This window comes from Camelus bactrianus, chromosome 3 (assembly GCF_048773025.1).
Source record: "Camelus bactrianus isolate YW-2024 breed Bactrian camel chromosome 3, ASM4877302v1, whole genome shotgun sequence".
NCBI lineage: Eukaryota > Metazoa > Chordata > Mammalia > Artiodactyla > Camelidae > Camelus > Camelus bactrianus.
In genome coordinates this window covers 114476011-114493186 of record NC_133541.1, presented here as the reverse complement: position 1 = coordinate 114493186, position 17176 = coordinate 114476011, and the positions used below count along the sequence as shown (strand labels likewise).

The following is a 17176-nucleotide window of genomic DNA, read 5'->3' as shown; positions in this document are numbered from 1 at the left end:
GATGGCAGGAGGGGGTTGAGGGTAGATCTTGGGTTCTAGACTCCCAGATCTAGACCCTGTCTTTGTCCTAAGATGTTGCGTCAATTCTTGAAGCCACAAGACTTTTCTAGACTTTTGTGTTAGCTGTTAAAATGTGAGTGTTTGTTTTCTTTTTTAAAAAATATTTTTATTGAAGTATAGTCAGCTTACAATGTTGTGTCAATTTCTGGTGTACAGCACAATGCTTCAGTCACACAGGAACATACATATATTCATGTTCATATTCTTTTTCACCATAAGTCATCACAAGATATTGAATATAGTTCTCTGTGTGTGGGGTGGGAAGGGATAAACTGGGAGTTCGAGATTTGCAGGTACTACTGTATATAAAATAGATAAACAACAAGTTTATATTGTATAGCACAGAGTGTTTGTTTCAAATGATTACCAGCATTCCTTCCAGCAGTCAACTCTGTAATTCTTTGAGTGATTAGTAAATAAGCCTCTGCTTTCAACTGAAAGACGTTAGATCAAATGTTTCGCTTCTGTAAGCCATTGATACCACGTGTCAGTGCTTGAGACTTTTCCCAGACAAACATCCACAGCCGGGAAAACATCAACAAACCCATCCTCTAACGGCAATTCCAATCCTACTTCATTTGTGAAGGACAGTTATTTCGAGAACGAATCTCTGCTCTCGTTAGGGTGATTGATTAAAATTGAAAATGAAATTGTAAATGAAAATTTGTTTCAATTTCCTGAGCTGAATACTTCATGCCAACACTCCACTCTCTTAAGCAGTTTCTTTGCAGTCACATCTAATCAATTTATAAAGCCCGGGAATTTTGTTCCTTAGGGTAGCGACTCATAGGTAATAAGTTCTTGTACTTAAAAAGGTGTCTCTGTTGCCTATTTACTGATACCTTCCTAGCTTTAAAATGTATTTCCCCTGAGAAAAGGGAGGGCAGGTGTGAAATATTTTCTAACTGGCTGAAAGTTCTCCTAAGTATTACTGCGAATTATGGTTCCTCTCCATTCCAAGTAACTCTTAAAAATAGAAGCACGCCACTTATTTGGAATACAACTACATGGCAACTTCCACCATCAAAAATACAGCCAAGGTCCAGACAGTAAATGAAAAATGGATATAGCGTGTGGATAGAGGGAACACACACACACACACAAATACACACACACACAGTCTTTAGGTCTGAAAAATTTGAGTTGGTTACTACCTTTAAAAAGTTTCCATGTGAACAGTTTCTTCTTTATGATTAGATAGGAAGTGTTTGTCCCTGTCATTCTTGGAGCTGTATCAGGGTCACATTTTGCTCTTATTTGCTCTAATGAGGGTGATTTTTGCACAAGCAATTTCACAATTTATGATTCTGTTTTCACATCTGAAAAAAAAAAAGGGATAAGAATACGTAAGATCATTCTGACCACATTGGTGTTTGTAAGTAGAACCCTCAGCGGTGCAGTAGATTACCTCGTAGGTACTCAACAAATGTTAGTCCCAACATTTTAAAAATGCTCTCTGAACAGCTGAGATTAAACATGCACTTGATTTTGGAAGATCATTTTTGCTGCCCTCCTGATCCTCTTTCCTTCTCCTGTTCTCTATACGATAGAGTAAATGTGATTTCCCGATTTCAAGGCTCACAGATTAGAACAGCAGTATAGAAGGTGCAAAGGACACCAGGAGGGAAAAAAAAACAAAGAGACTGAATAAAATAGAAATAATTGAAAACTCACAGGCACCCCAGGGCCATTGGGTACAGGGGCAGTCAGCCTCTTATACCTCAGGAGTCACGTAGGGCTTTCTAAGATTCCAGCAAGCTAAAAAGAAGGGGTGTTCCGAATGACAATCTTGATTTATCAAAGCTAAATTAAATTATATAGACTTTGCTTATTTTAGAAAACGTACAATGCGTTTTGGAAGAATTTCAGTATGAAAATGTCAGAATCTTAAGTAAATATTTTTTTGTGTGCTTTCACGGGTAAACCCTTAGCTCTCCAAAAAACTCAGCCGTGGAGAACTCAGTCTCCAGGCGCTCCGCGAAAGCATGGTGTTACTGAAGTCTCTTTTGTGTATTTCCAGCAAATTAACTACAGGTCCACACGTTCGATGGACGAGGTTAGGCTTGTACAGTTACTAAGTTAAAATGACTTTTATGCAGGTGACTTTTTCTTTATGTTTCAAGGGAGAGCATTTGACAAACATTCCTTGTGGATTTTAGCAATAGCAACTTCCTCTCATTCTGTCCGCCAGGACTCTGTGCTCGGACAGTTCACCCAGGCAGGACCTATGGCTGGCATTGTCGGGGTTGCCTTGACTCTCACGGTGTCTCCTGTAATTCTCCGGGCAAAACATTTGAATTGGGCCTGGTTTGCATATTGAAGCAAAAGCCCTTTCTAAGTTATGAGAACAGCAGAAGCATAAGTTAGCACAAACTCAAGTGATCACGTGTCACATACTGACTCGGTACCACAACATTGAGCTAAAGGAGTTGGAACGGAGTCAGGAGTGGGCATTGCACACACACCATCGAGAGAGCACGCAGAGTCCAGCACCGTCAGAGGGCAACCAGTCAAATACCAGGGCTGGCGTTTTCAAAGAACCAGATAATGCCAGCTTTATGGCCATTAATAACATTTTTGTTCTATAAACAAAGATAAGAGTGCTAAAAAATAAATTCTGCTTTGCAGTGTACTCTGATTGCCGACAGGGTTCAGAAATGAACTTTCTCACTGTGCACGTGGCGTTGCATAACAGACCGCTGATCACCCTCTGGCCCCCTCCCCAACCTTCCTTTTCCCTTTTATGGATAGTCCTTAGCTCTGCCAGAGCCGTCAGCTACCCCAGGAAGGCAAATTCTTGAGTTTCCCCTTTAAAGCTCTTTGATTGTGCCTTTGGTAGTTAACGCACCAAATGGTCTTCAGGGGCATTACATACGTATGCTCTGCAGCTAATCAGGGCGCCTCGGCCCACTGACTTCCTACCTCTGCGCTTTGCACGTGTTTAAGGGCTCAGCTCAGACACCAGGCCCACCGGCTTCTGGAGAGGCATGACAGAGCTCAGCTCTGATTTGGGTGTCTGCTTCAAACAGAGATTTTTCCAAAGGATTTCCTGTAGTAGATAAATCATTTCACAAGGCCAGGTTCACTTTTCAAACCAGGAAGCTGAGCGCCTGCCGTGTGGGAAAACTCAGATAAAGTTGTTATGGCTGTGCTCAGAGCACTTGTAAATACTGTTGTCAGTGTCTCTTATACAGGTTTCATCACGATTGTATTTAAACAGTGACAGGTTAATTACGTGCTTTAAAGCTATGTTTATTGATGATAGGAGAGCTGTGAAATGAGTCCTTTCCATACTGTAGTGACAAAGTCTTTTTCCCCCCAATGTCTTTCCTAGTTGATCACCCCTCACGCCATCCGTGTGCAGACCCCTCCTCGGCACATCCCTGGTGTTGTAGAGGTCACATTGTCCTACAAATCCAAACAGTTCTGCAAAGGGACACCAGGAAGATTCATTTACACAGGTAAGCACTGCTGAGGATGGTGGGAACAGCGGCCTTGGCCTTGTGGGTCTTCTCTTCCATCTTGTATACGGTGTGCATTTATTCTAAAATCTGGTTGTTGTTAAGATCCACTTTCTCTCTCCCTTTCACCCTGTGTGTGACAAAATGAGTTGCTACTATTATTATTGTTGTTGTTACTTGAGAATTCATCTGGGTGTGTCCACGTTGAATGACGGATCAGTCTCAGTCGTTGGTTGGGTCCCCAGAGCAGCAGCCTGAGAGATAAGAAGGGTGTGCTGGGCAAGCCGGAGTCTCTCTGGATGTTAAGCCATCTGTGTTGGGGTTGGTTTGCTTCGTGGAGTTAGGGATGTGATTTAATGCACAGCACAACTCCCTTCTAGCCTGGACATAGCATTTGTATTAAAGACAATTGGTAATTTTCATATCTAATTCTGGGTTGGTGCTGTCCTCGCCTGGAAGCTGCGTTTGGCTCCCCTCCCCTGCCCCCTGCCCCCTGCCACCCAAACTGCCTCAGCACATGGAGCTGCCTTGCAGTAAGAAGCCAGGGTTATGGGGTGAATGTGAATTTCCTCCCATCAGATGGAGGGAACCAGGCAGGCTTTCTGTGGAAATACATCAAGTGCACAGTCCAAGTGCCGTTTAAGAGATCCTCAGATTGTTGTGTGCAAACCATACACTCAGAGATCTTTTTTTACAACTCGGATTCTGATTCAGTAGCGCTGGGTGGGACCCGAGACTGCATTTCTGACAGGCTCCAAGGTGAGGCTGATGATCCCGGGGACCACCCTGGGAGTGGTGTGGCATTCTAGGTCCTCTGCTCAGTAGCACTCAGCGGTGGGTAGCTGTCTCCAGAAACCGGTCCCATGTTTCCTTCTTCATGTCATAAAGGACCACGAGGCCAGATTAAGTGCAGGGTATATGTTGCTTTCACACCAAGAGATTCCGGGGCATGAAAGCGTAACTCTGCTAACACGTCCTCATCGAAGCCATGCAATTAAATGGACTGATTTTATTTTGCTGTGATATTTCACCTCAAAGCATCTTCCCTTTTGTCCTTTAATACTAGGGACAAAAGCAACCGTGATTCCTGGTGACTCTCTTTCTCTCTCCCGCCTCCTCTCTCAAAATTATAAAAAAAAAAAAAACAATTAATGCATCCTGACCCTTGGAAATGCCTCCCAGCCCTTTAAACAAAATGCAGGTTTTGGTGCCTGCCTGACGATTAGTTTTAGTTAATTGAAAATTATAGGATTGACCCAAGAGGAAAATTTTGTTTGCACTCCAATCACTTTTACAAATTAAGGAAAATTACCACAATTTTGTTTAGCTAAGGTTTCACACTGAGTTCAAGAAATTAGCTCAGCCATCCCAACCAAGTCAGCACTTTGTCTGTGAGCACTTGAAAAAAATAATAGTCTATCTGGAGTTTTGTGGTGTATACAAACGAAGCATACAGAAAGCTATGATGCTTTATAGAAGTAGGCCAAGTGGTTTTAATTAGGCTCATTGGTTCAGCGTAAGTTTTGAAGAACAATCTAACTAGCAGATTAGCTGTTTCTTTTAAAGCTAGGATTTCTTGCCATTCATTTTTCCCATGAGAACTTCCACATAGCGCAATTTTTTTTTTTTTTTTTTACAAGCCTCATTATGGGCCTGCAGGAAAAGGACCAATTGAAACTTTTGATACTGTAACATTCCCCACCATCATTCCAATGGATGGGAGTTTTCACAATGTTCTTCACTGAACTCGGTGTTCTGGAACATATTACAAAACCGCAGAGGCCAAATGTTTTCTCTGAGGAGTTTGGACTCTGTTTTTGGCCGAAAACATTTAGGCCTCGCTGGCTGCTTATTTACTCTTGCCATTAAGAACAAGAAAAGGAGAAGAAAAAGAAGAAGAAAGTGCGCCTGTGGTGGGCGGAACCAGAGGCAGTCAGGCATGATTCCGCTTTGGTGACAACGTCCCTCCCATTAATGGTTCCATTTTGTGGTCAGGTCTCATTTAGAAGAAATTATTTTTAATCAGTGTTCAACAAAATATCCCCTTGAGCCACCTGGCCATAAAAGTTTAAAAAAAAAAATCATCCCCATTAAAATTACTTAAGTTCTCAACAATAAATAGCTGGGAGAACCCGTCATTATTGAGAATGGTTTTTAACCATTAAAAAAAATTGCCATCAATTTAAAAAATCACATCTTGGAAAACCTGTATCAGACAGGAATTAAGATGAAAGATGAAAGCAGCCAATTTGCGAGTCTAGCAAAGGACAGGAGGATGAGAGAGAAAAATCCTGGGTGTGTGTGCACGTGTGTGGGTGTGCGGGAAATTTAACGCAGGAAAAGATGCTTCTGCTGATCTTGCCTCAAACTGGGCAACAGACATTAAGTGTTCTAGGAGACAGTCTCACCTCTCCCCGTGTTGGAAAAATCAACTTTTGGAGAAATTGGTACACAAACCTCCCCATTGATTTAGGAGGCTGTTTATAGCCGCTGTGACATTACATCATTTCTGACAAAAGGGAATCTCTCTTAATCGGTGAACTACACGTGGGCCGGTTGTTCGTTATCATTAAATGCCCCTACCAAGGGTCACGTGTTCGTGGCAGGCGCTGCCTTGCCTCTGTGGATCGCTCAGTTTACCTCTCTGCCTGTCACCCCCTTTCTAGTGAAGGCACAGAGGTGGGTCCTGAAACCTCTCGGTCTGTACATCCGAGCAATCGCTCAGGTCATTGTAAACATGCAGCCCTCTTCCGTCCACCCGCAGAAGCTCACGTTTCATTTTCTTTAATACCCACAGCGTTTCAAGATGTGAAGCTTGGTTTTCTGCAGGGGGTGAGCCAACTCTTGTTTCATAGTGGAATATCACTTGGAATTTTTCCCTTTAAAAAAAGAAAATGTCCTACGACTGAAAAACAACAGCCCAAACTCAGGCACTGTTGTTGTTTTCTGAGTGTGTGTGAGAGAGTTTGGGTGTGTGTACGTGGCAGTCTCTAAAAATCTATAATCAATGAAAAAAAAAAAACCAAAAAACCCCACACAGCTGAGCCAGAAACAGCCTGGCTTAATCTATGCAAATAAAGGCAGACTTTGTGGGGAGGGAGGAAAGAATTTGGCTAAACACAGATTGCCTGCAAGCTGGCTCCACTTGTCAGAACGTGGGCAGGCTCTCCATCTTTGGTGCTTCAGACCAGGGACACGTGAGGAATTCTTAGCTGCCAGCTGTGCGCTTCTCCCGTGTCTGCCCAGTGAATCCCAGCTCAGTAGCGCTCCCCAGATCCGATTTATCCTGGCCAGGTCTTCTTATGTAAATGCAGAGCAAGGCTGACTTTACATTTTGAGTAATGTTTTCTCATAGAAGGAAACAAAAACTCCTCCTCATGACAGGGCTGTTTTCCAAGCCCTCAGTGCAGTGGGAAGTCAATCCCCACGAGCCTCCGCTGCCGTGGACCTCGGTGGTCCTCTTAGCTTGCTTTCCTGCAGTTGTTACATCTTTCAGTAACCTTGGGAGCTGATCAGAAGACTCTCAGAAGCCTTTAGCTGCTTCTTCAAGGTTCTTAGAGTTGGTTTTTCCCCGATAAGAGGTCGCCAAATCCAGATGTACCTTTTAACTTTCATTCCAATTATTTCTCCGTCGGCGGGTTGCTGTCTTTGGGGAAAACAAGACTGGGGAAATGGGCCACCAGGACACTGGACCAGGTTAGCTGTGCGCTGGGGTCCTATACTGCCTGCTCCCCCAAAGCTGGTGGAAGCCCCCGGGACTGATCATCAAGTCCATTAGGTCACACCTCGGAACATTTCTACTGCCGGGTTCTCCTGTTCTTAACATTTTCCACAAACTTCCTGTCCCTGTGGAAGGACTGAACATAATCCTTGGATGTTAGACTAAGAATTAACTTTGAAATAAAAATTCTTCCCTGTTTGTACCCCATGCCCACAATGACTTTGCATGTAGGAGGGACCATGCTGGCTGGATATTTTCTGTGAAACTTGATGACATGTAGCATGTCTTTCAAGTTTTCTTTTTTTCCTCCCCATTTCTCTTGTATTCACCCTCTGTCCCCCTCTCCCTTCTTCCTTCTTCCCTCCTCTCTTTTTTTTCATTCCTCCCCCCAGCCTTTCCTCCCTCACGTCCAAGGAGACAATGGAGCATAGTTGTTGAATCTTTGGATTCAAGAGATGATGGGTGTAATTCAAACTCTCAGCTCTACCGCTTACCAGAGAGGTTGTTTTTAGGGCATGGGATGATGGCTGTGAACCACAGTCGCCTCATCTTTACAAGGGACTAATAACTTGCTGGGTTGTTCTGAGTACAAATGTCTGGAAAGCACGTAGGGTGCGCTAGTGTGAGCACTTAGCCGTATGTGGGTAGTTTCCATTAATAACTGATGACCATTATTATTCATTCACTCACGTGTTGCTAAGTCCCTACCGTGGTGTAAATATTTCACATGTATCTTCTCCATCATTTTCCTAGAGGTCTAAGGGATGTCTTTTAGGAATTTTAGAAACAAAACTATAGTGATCAGTAAATTAAAGAAACAAGTAACACCAATCAACCATGCATACACAAAAGTACAGTATAAATAAAGCAGCAAGAAAAAGGGATTTATACATGTGAAGATAACAGTTTCGATAAAACGAGTAACTTTCTCAGACATAGCCTCAAACAATAAATATTTTAAGAAGGCAGCCCTGATTTATAAAGTCCTCAAGCTGCTGATTGTTCAGGAACAAGAACACCGGTTTTCTTATTGCCATCCCAAATTCCGAGCCCTCCTCTGGAGGCCGTAGTAACAGGGGTACAGTCTGTCGCCAGCCCCCTTCAAAGTTGTTTAGGTTATAACCAGCTTCGACTTCAGGTTTAAGAAGTTTCAGGCCAGAAAGCTCTGTTTTTAGTTCTTGGAAACCTCATGCACAAATGAAGGTTGCCACCTCGGGGATAAACAAAGTCGTAAGTTTCAGGGGAGAAGTGGAGAGTTTGCACCTAATGAATCTGTTTTTAGCCTCTTCTTACACGAATCCATTGCCAGGTGAAGCTTTCGAAAAGCCACTTTCCTAATGTTGCCCTGCAGAGAAGTCTTCCCTGTTTGTTCCCCTGTGTGTGTGAGGTGGAGCCCACGCCCCCGGGCCTGGCCTTCACAGCCCCCGTGCTTCCTCGACTCTTCTCAAACCTGTCGCCTCGCTGTGCCTCCGGCTCACTTCATATTTAGCAACAGTGGACGTGGCGAGTCCCCTCTCAAATCCAGTTCAAACGCTTGTTCCCCTCTGAAGGGTTCTCGTGCTGCTTGCAAGCGGCCAGAGCGCTGGCCCGAGCTCGGGGAGGTCTGTGTTGTAGCCCCAGCCCTGCTGCCCGCTGGCTGTGGGACGGAGGACAAGTTGCTGATGTTGTCCAGGCTCTGGTGTCTTCATCCCAAAATGAGGCAGTTGGACCAGGTGACTTTGACATTCCCTGAAACTCATCTTGATGAACTGGAAGTCTCTGTCCTTAGATCTCTTTTGTCTCATGTGCTTAGGCTGCCCATCCATCATTTACCTCCTCGTGCCCTTAGCTCTCTTCTTCTGTTCTTACTGGACACATTTCAGAAAGCCCACAAACTCCTGGAGGGAAGAGCTACCCTGCCCTGATCTTACACTGTTCTGCCCGCTGTGTGGAAGCACCTTGACAAAGTGTCTTCCTTGCCATAGGTGTTCCCTAATAACTGATTGACACATTGCCCGGGATCAATGGGTCCTCATTGATTTTTGTGCTCTGGATGGCACGGAATGTAAATAAGAGCTGTTAATTAAGAATCTATTCCTTTTAACTTGAACTTACATGCAGAGAACACAGTAGTTGGGGTTTCTGTTAAAGAAAAAAAATGGGATTGGATCTATCTTATACTCTTCATTGTTTTCATCCATGAAATGAGGCTATTTTAACAGTGCCAATATCTAAGAAGTAAATTAGTCAGTGTGTGTGATGGACTCCTGACAATGCCTGGTACAGCATGGGTGCTCCCTAAAAGTAGCCTCAGAAAGAGAGACACAGACAGCAGGCATGCTTCTCTTCAAAATCCAAAGAATCGGTTGTTAGAGCACATTTTGGTTGGTATTATGTATGTTCCAGCTTTCATCTGATTAAAGAAATTATTTCTTTCTAGGCATTAGAGGTGGAGGCAAAAGAGCCAAGTTCTAATTCTGACTTTATGATTTTCTTTGTTACTTCATCCACTCATCTCACAGATGTTTGTGGATTGCCTGTTCTGTTCTAGGCAATGTTCTAAAACAGCCGAGTCAGTGTTCTAAAACAGCGTTGAGAGCAAAACCAGACACGGTCCCTGTTCTCATTGATCCTGTCATCTGGGAGGGAACATGGATATTCATAAGTTTACAACTCCAAACCCGCTAAGTGCCCAGAAAAACAGGAACAGAGTTTCAGACAAGAATATAAGAGGAACCCCAGCTGGTCAGTTAGAGACATTGTCTCTCAGATGAACATGCAAGAGCTGTGATTCGGAGGGTGATTAAGAGTTAAACTGGCAGTTCGTGAAGAATGGGGGTAGGGTGGGGTTGGGGAAAGAAAATGAGTGTTCCAGCAGCAAGACGCATGTAAGAAGGCTCTGAATGGGAGGAAACGTGGCATCTTGGAAGGCTGTAAAAATTCCAGTGAGGCTGAGAAATCAAGGGAGCAGAAGAATGGTGAGAGAGAAGGCTGGAGAAGTGGGCAGGGACGAGCGTGCGCAAAGCCTTGTAGCCACGGGGAGGGAGCTGAGTTGTCCTCTTAGGAGCAACAGGCAGTCGTTAAAGTGGACAGGTGGACATAACCAGATTTTCATTTCAGGGGAAAAAACAAAAACAGAAACAAAAAAAACTCTGGCTGGATGGAGCTTAGGAAACCAGGACAGATGTTGGAAGGGAAAGAGATGCAGTGACTTTAATCTGGGTGGTAACGGGTAGAGGTGAAATGAAGTGAGGGATTCAACGGGTGTATAAGAGGAAAAGTGGACAGGACCTGGAGACAGGTCAGATGTGAGGGTAAAGGGGATGGGGGCTCAGGCTACCAGAGTTTTGGATTCCCCCTGACTTAATAGACGGTAGGACCACGACTCCTCTGGGCATCCCCGAGGGTCTTGTGAGCATCAGTGAAACAATGGGCTTGAAAATATTTCGTAAAGAGTGATATTCTACGCAGACGTTAATTGTTATAAAGACAGGACTGAGCAAACCCAGGAAGAATTGGGGAAAGGAAGGCAAGAAAGTGTTTTCTTTTACATCAGATTGTTCTCACTTAAGATTCAGCAGAAGGGGGGCTGTGTGATGAACACTTGACTCGCAGTTTCGCCTTAGCAGTGTCCTAATTGGAAAAGACCCAAGAAGAAAGAAAAATTAACAGGCTGCTCCTGTCCACATGTCTTGAATATTACTCCAAATGAGCCGCTTACACACAAAGAAAAGAATTCCAGGCAGCGGGAATGTTTATTCTTTCTGCTTTTGTGATCCAAAGGCTGAGTCCCAAGCCTCTTCTCCTCCGCCAAAGGGAATTTTATTTTTCCACACACTGGGACTGCACCTGATGTGATGCGTGCTGATGTGATGGGTGACCTCGAGCCCACTGGCATTTATAAAGTTAAACAGCATGGGTGGGGAACCGGGGGCAACAGGCAACAGGAATCACTAAACGTACCCATTGTATTTCTGTAACATCGATAAAATGAAAGCCGTTTCTGCAAAGAAGAAAGCTGATCTGAAGGACGCGTGTTATTTTGCATATTTTATGTGCATCCTTTCCAAGAAATACGACCTTTATTTCCTATTTGGAGTGGAGAGTAATCAGGGCTTGAGTAGCAAGTGTAACTGGATCATTAAAAGGGGTATTTGCACTGACATTAGAGATCTAAGTGGCCACTAGGCCTTATATACAACCTTGGCTTTTTCCTGTCTACCCAGAGTTAATAAGTGATAAGGCCAGGAGAGAGATAAATCACAGAAATCCCTGTCCAAAGAAAACATATTGACTACAGCCAAGCAAATAACAGACCATAACCAACGGCCCCATTCATCATTCACGTAATAGGGATATAAAGTGTTTCCTACCAATGAGACCGTGTAGAAGGGAAAGGCAGATAAGCTTCTGCGATCTAAGGCATGTGATTTGGTTATTAAGGGACATGAACTATTTGTCACATGGCTTTAATCTTTAAGATGTGTTGCCATTTCTAAACTATAAATTTCTAGTCAGGGATTAGAAAGCCATTAAGCGTAAAGGTAGGGCCTGAACTTCATATGCATTCTGGCCAGCGTAATACAATACTATAAAGTCTTGAGCCTCTAATCTATTTAGAATAATATAACATGATTTAGTTTTCAAAGCCAATAAACTATTTGGAGGTTTTCAAGGCTGTTGTTTTTTTGGTTTTTTTCACCCAGCATCATGATACATTAACCCTTCAGGTTTTAAAACTCCGTTCGTTGAAACTTTAATATCCTGAGCGGGGCGGGTGGGGAGGGAGAGGAAACTAAATTTCTTGCTGTTTCTCCTTTCCTAACATTTGTCCCCAGTGTTTGATGGGGGGTAATTCTGTTTAGTTTGTCCGTGTTTACAACGGCGTGGACCCTAGTCTTTCTGTTCGTTGTTAACTGAGTGATGTGGCGCCCACTGGACCATTCAGACTTGTTTCTCTTTCCTTATCGCAAAGTTGCCCATGCTGATTTCAGACCGTTTAGGAAGCACCATAGAAAATAATTAAAATCATATTAAAATTGCCCACATTTCTACCACTTCTTTAAACATGAGCAGTACATGTGAGCTGTTGATGTTACTTTAAACAGCATATATCTTGTCTTTTTCCTGTTCCTATATCTGCCTCATTACCAGAACTGGATAATATTACATAATACATAATATTATGTATTACATAATATTAATTTGTCTTTCACTTTATATATCATCAACATCAGGGCATTATGAATTTAAAACAGTTTTTAGCGTCTGATCATCATTTCACACCTCAGTGGAATCTCATCATTAGATCCTCATCTTAAAGCATTGAATCTGGGTTCTTGTCTCTTTGTTCCTGAAAAACCTACAGCACAGAGTCATTAGCCCACTGGTTGGGGTTGGTCAACCACCCCAGGTGACTGAGTGTAGGTAGCTCTGAAGGCTTCATGTCTCAGATGGCCTGAGTCTCAGAGATTGGGACCAGCTCCCCATACATCCACCCCCAGCTGTTGGTTCTCAACTTGAACCATCTCTTGTGGGGGGGAGCACTGAATTCTGCAAATTTCCCCCCACCCTTGTGAAGCTACTGTACTTTCCATAAGTGAAAATGAGACCTCATCTAACACAGCGAGCACAGCTGAAACTTCAGTCCAACATTATACCCATCAGAGGGTCAGCGTAGGCCCCTTCCCACACCATCTTCTCCAGGATAGCCACACTCCCGCTGGAGCTTTGAACTTCCCCCTTCTCTCCTGTCTCTGCTGACTTTCCACCCTGTGGCTTCCAACAGGCTTTCTTGACTTTATCCTGTTGCTTCCCCCTGTATCCCCCTGTTTTTCACCCTATCTTCTCTCTCCATCTTCTTCCTGTCAGTATGACTGGAGTTACTGGAAGGTGAAACATTCTTTCCCCTGAGAATCTTTGTAAGGCGGATTCTATTATTGGCCCATTTTAAAGATTAGAACACTTAGAAAGGGGAGGTACCTTATCCAGGGTGGTGTAGTTAATAGATGGAGGAGCCAGGATTTGGACCCTGCACAAAGGGTCCCATGACCTGCAAAGCAGTGAACCCCCCAAGTGTTACTCATTTTGGGAATTATGTGAGCCCCTCAAACTAGGTTTTTGGGGATGGAAGAGTATGGGCATTTCTAGGGCAGGTGAGGTCTGATGGGAACTGGGACCTTACATATTTTGAACAGATCATCTTGTTGTGAACATAATGCGTGCCCATATAGAAGAGAAAATTTAAAAGACACAAGAATATGAAGAGATCTGTGATTTAATCCCTCAATCACTGCTCATCTTTTTTAGTCTTTCTTTCAGTACGTTTTCTTTGTGAACTCTTAGATATTTTTATCAGAGTGAATCACAGTATATGGATATAGTTTTGTATCCTGCTTTGTAATTTCGATTGTAAAATGAACATTTCCTCCGTCAGTTTGAATTCTTCCTGAATGCATTTTAGCGGGTATGTAATAGTCCACGTTGTGGCTGCATCGCAGTGTAGCTGATCATCCCCTACCATTGGACAGCCACGTCTTTCCTGTCACAGGACTTTTAACATATATGCTAGAATAGGGCGCGACTTTGAATATAAAGTGTTCCCTCATTTTTTTAACCGGAAGTTTTCTGTTTTAGGACCAAGTTTTCCATATACATATTTCTAGATACCAGTGAATTATCAACCGTCTTAACAGTGTTTCACATGTTAACATACATAAGTAAACATATTTAAAAACCACATATGTAATTTACAACATTTACAAATATAACTTTTTCCACTATCAGTGTTTATACTTTTGTTCAAACTTACTGCAGCCGTCTTTGAGATCAGTGGTTTTCTGTTTTGTTTGTTTTTTTTTTTTCATCAAAGCCAGGGCCATTTTTAGTGCCACCATATTCTCTTCTGTCTTTATCATGTAAGATCTTCTTTTTGAATCTGTGCATAATGCTGCTTTCCCTGGAAATTTTATCAAAGCCCTAACCTACCATTGGCTGTATTGAAATCTCTAAACATAACCAATTCCAGCAGAGTTTTTAAAACCGATCTTTGAAAGCCTTGTTTTGAAGAATGGTGGTGGTGGTGGGAGGCCTAGGGAAAATGACGGCATTTAAGTAAATTTCCTCGGAAGCATGACCACATTTATGTAAGTTTTCTGTCTCCCTTGTTGTTTCTACCTCTCCAGGTGACCTCTTGAGCATCACCAGACCACCCCTGGATTCTTGTTGTTTTGTGCCCCAAACAGTACTTACTTTAAAAATAACGTAATTGGGAAGCACCTTGTCATAAGAGAAACATTAAAATTATTCAAGTATGTAACCAGGGAACCTTTTTGTTTTAGAAGGACATTCTTTCATATGTGTCAGCACATCGCTCCATCTCTGCTGTCGGTGGGTCATACACTGTGTGTCATCCTTGGTGTGAGCTGCCTACTGACCCTACTGACCACATAGTACTTTTTTTTAAGCTAATATATGTATATTTTGTAACTGAAGTACAGTCAGTTACAATGTGTCAGTTTCTGCTGTACAGCACAATGTTCCAGTCATGCATGTACATACATACATTCGTTTTCATATTCTTATTCATTAAAGGTTATTACAAGATGTTGACTATAGTCCCTGTGCTATACAGAAGAAATTCATTTTTTAATCTATTTTTATATATGGTGGCTAAAATTTGCAAATCTCAAACTCCCAAATGTATCCCTTCCTGCCTCCCGTTTCCCCTAGTAACCTATACGATGGAATACTACTCAGCCATAAAAAAGAATTAAATAATGCCATGTGCACATAGTATTTTTGATTTAAAGAACCTTTCAAGTGGACCCTGTATTCTTCATGGCACTGAAAGTGCAGGTGGAAACCATCCCATTGATGTCAGACTGGAGGGTTTCTGCCCAACCTCTCAACCGTGAGGGGGCATAGACAGAAGCTGGGACTCCCTAAATAGTGGGCAGAAACAACAACAGAACAGACTTCCCCTTGCACCCACTGCTCTTCAGGCTCCAAGTGTAACTGTTCGTCTTTTTCCTGTTAACATGTCTGTGGTTCATTTCTCTGTATCACGAGTGGAAGGTCTGACCTGCCGGGCAGAGCCACCTGGGATCAGCCTTGGTGGTTAGTGTCAGGAAGTCTCAGCTCCCAGAGAGCATGGAGTTAAATTCAGCCTTTGTTTAGTGCCAAAAATACATTCACTCTGCACAGCATAAGGCCTTTCCAGTCATTTCACATATGTGCATAGTTTCCTTTTAGTGTTAACTGACTTTCTGAATATTCACTGAGGCCAAGCCGATTATCTGAGTTTATTGGGAGGTTTGGGTGGAGGAAAGCGTCCCTGGAGAATCTGTTCTGAGCAAGCTTGTATGTGTCCTTCTCCAGTTTCTTCAAGACTAGAAAAGTGAAACACGTACCCTGGTTAGCTCAGAAGACGTAAGAGGACCATCTAAAGGCACGGAAATTTTGCTTGTTAAAATTATTAGCATCAAAGCTGAAAATAATCACTGTGACTTGTCAGAAAGTTAAATGTCAGGGACCAAAGTACAGGCCTGGCCGTTGAGCCTCTGTGCGTCTCAGCTTTGTCTCACGTCTGTTTAATTAAGTGAATTTACCTCAATGCAGTCCGTTCAGTTGACCAAGCCTTTTCCACTCTGTTCTCTCTTATTAACCTGTGAGGGGCGGAAGGACAAGTGTTTTTAGCCCCATTTTTAGGTATAAAAAAATGAGGTTTGGAGAGAGGAGACGTGGTGCATGTAAAGTCATTTAGGTCGGGTGTCTGAACCATATGACTCCAAGTAATTGGTTATGCTCTTTGGTATTTTTACACCTACAAATGGACTTGCAGTACTTTTACTCCATTTTTTTTAGCTTTCTGCTGGAATTTCCATGATTCACTAATTAGATCGGGGGCTTCTAGAGTCTTAGGCGGCCTCTCTAGCATTTCATTATTTCATTATTCTTTGCACTTTTATTTTATTCATACCACTTACCACCAGTTGGTATGATCTGGATATTTTTTGTTGTTGTTGCTTACTTGTGCATTGTCTGTGTCTCTTGCTAGAATATAAGCTCCTTCAAGGCAGGGTCCTTGTCTGACTCGTTGCCACTGCTGTATTCTCAGGGTCTAGTACAGTGCCTAGCACAGAGTGGGAACCCTCAAGAAGTACTAGTCAAATGAATGAATGGAAGAATGTATGAAGGAATTTACAACCAGATTTTTCAGTCATTTCTTCATACATTCTTCGATGTGTGATTGATTTGCTTACATAACCAGAACAGATCATATATACATGGATTAACTATTTTGTAAATAGACTTCCATATATATATATTTTTTTTTATATATATATTTTATGTATATATATATTTACATATATATATATGTAAGGCATCACATTTTGCATACGTATAAAAATCATTCTGCAACATCACCATAGTAGTCGGCAGGCTCCTTCTGAATTCTTTAAGGTCATCAATCTCTGAGAAGACTTTTAAGGAAAGGGTGAGATAGTGTCGCATGTTTGATTCCCTGGTCCTCCAATATGTGACCTGTTGTTTTTTTAAAAAAAAAAAAAAAGTGTCACGGACATCATTGTTTTGACTTGTTCACATCCTTGTCTTTCTGTTGACAAAAGAAGAAGGAGCTTTTCTTCATGTCTGAGTAGATCAAAGTCCGACGGAAGAGTCAAGTGCTGTTTGACCACTGGTGAAGTGGAGTCTTGGAACTGAAGGATATTTTCTTCATCCTGTCTTTTTGTGAGAGCCCAGCTTAAGAGCAGGACATCTGTTGGTCATCAGAGTGTTGGGAAACCTTATCGGGACTGGAGGGTCATTTTCCCACGGTCCAGATCAGGGAGAGACTTGGCGGGTCCACCTGAGTTGACCGCCCCCTCCACACTCTCATGTCTGGTGCCTGTGGGAATTTATGAGGACCTTCCCTCAGCCATAGGACATCTGT

General features: G+C 42.7%; 1 protein-coding gene across 8 annotated transcripts in view; it reads left to right on the top strand.

The window, feature by feature from the left end:
• EBF1 (EBF transcription factor 1) overlaps positions 1–17176 on the top strand; it is a 379633-nt gene that overhangs the window by 297706 nt on the left and 64751 nt on the right. For all 8 annotated transcript variants that reach the window (XM_074361007.1, XM_074361003.1, XM_074361006.1 and 5 more), the window contains exon 10: positions 3395–3521. In XM_074361007.1, coding sequence (XP_074217108.1) covers positions 3395–3521 — 127 coding nt within the window. The remainder of the gene's footprint in view (positions 1–3394; positions 3522–17176) is intronic.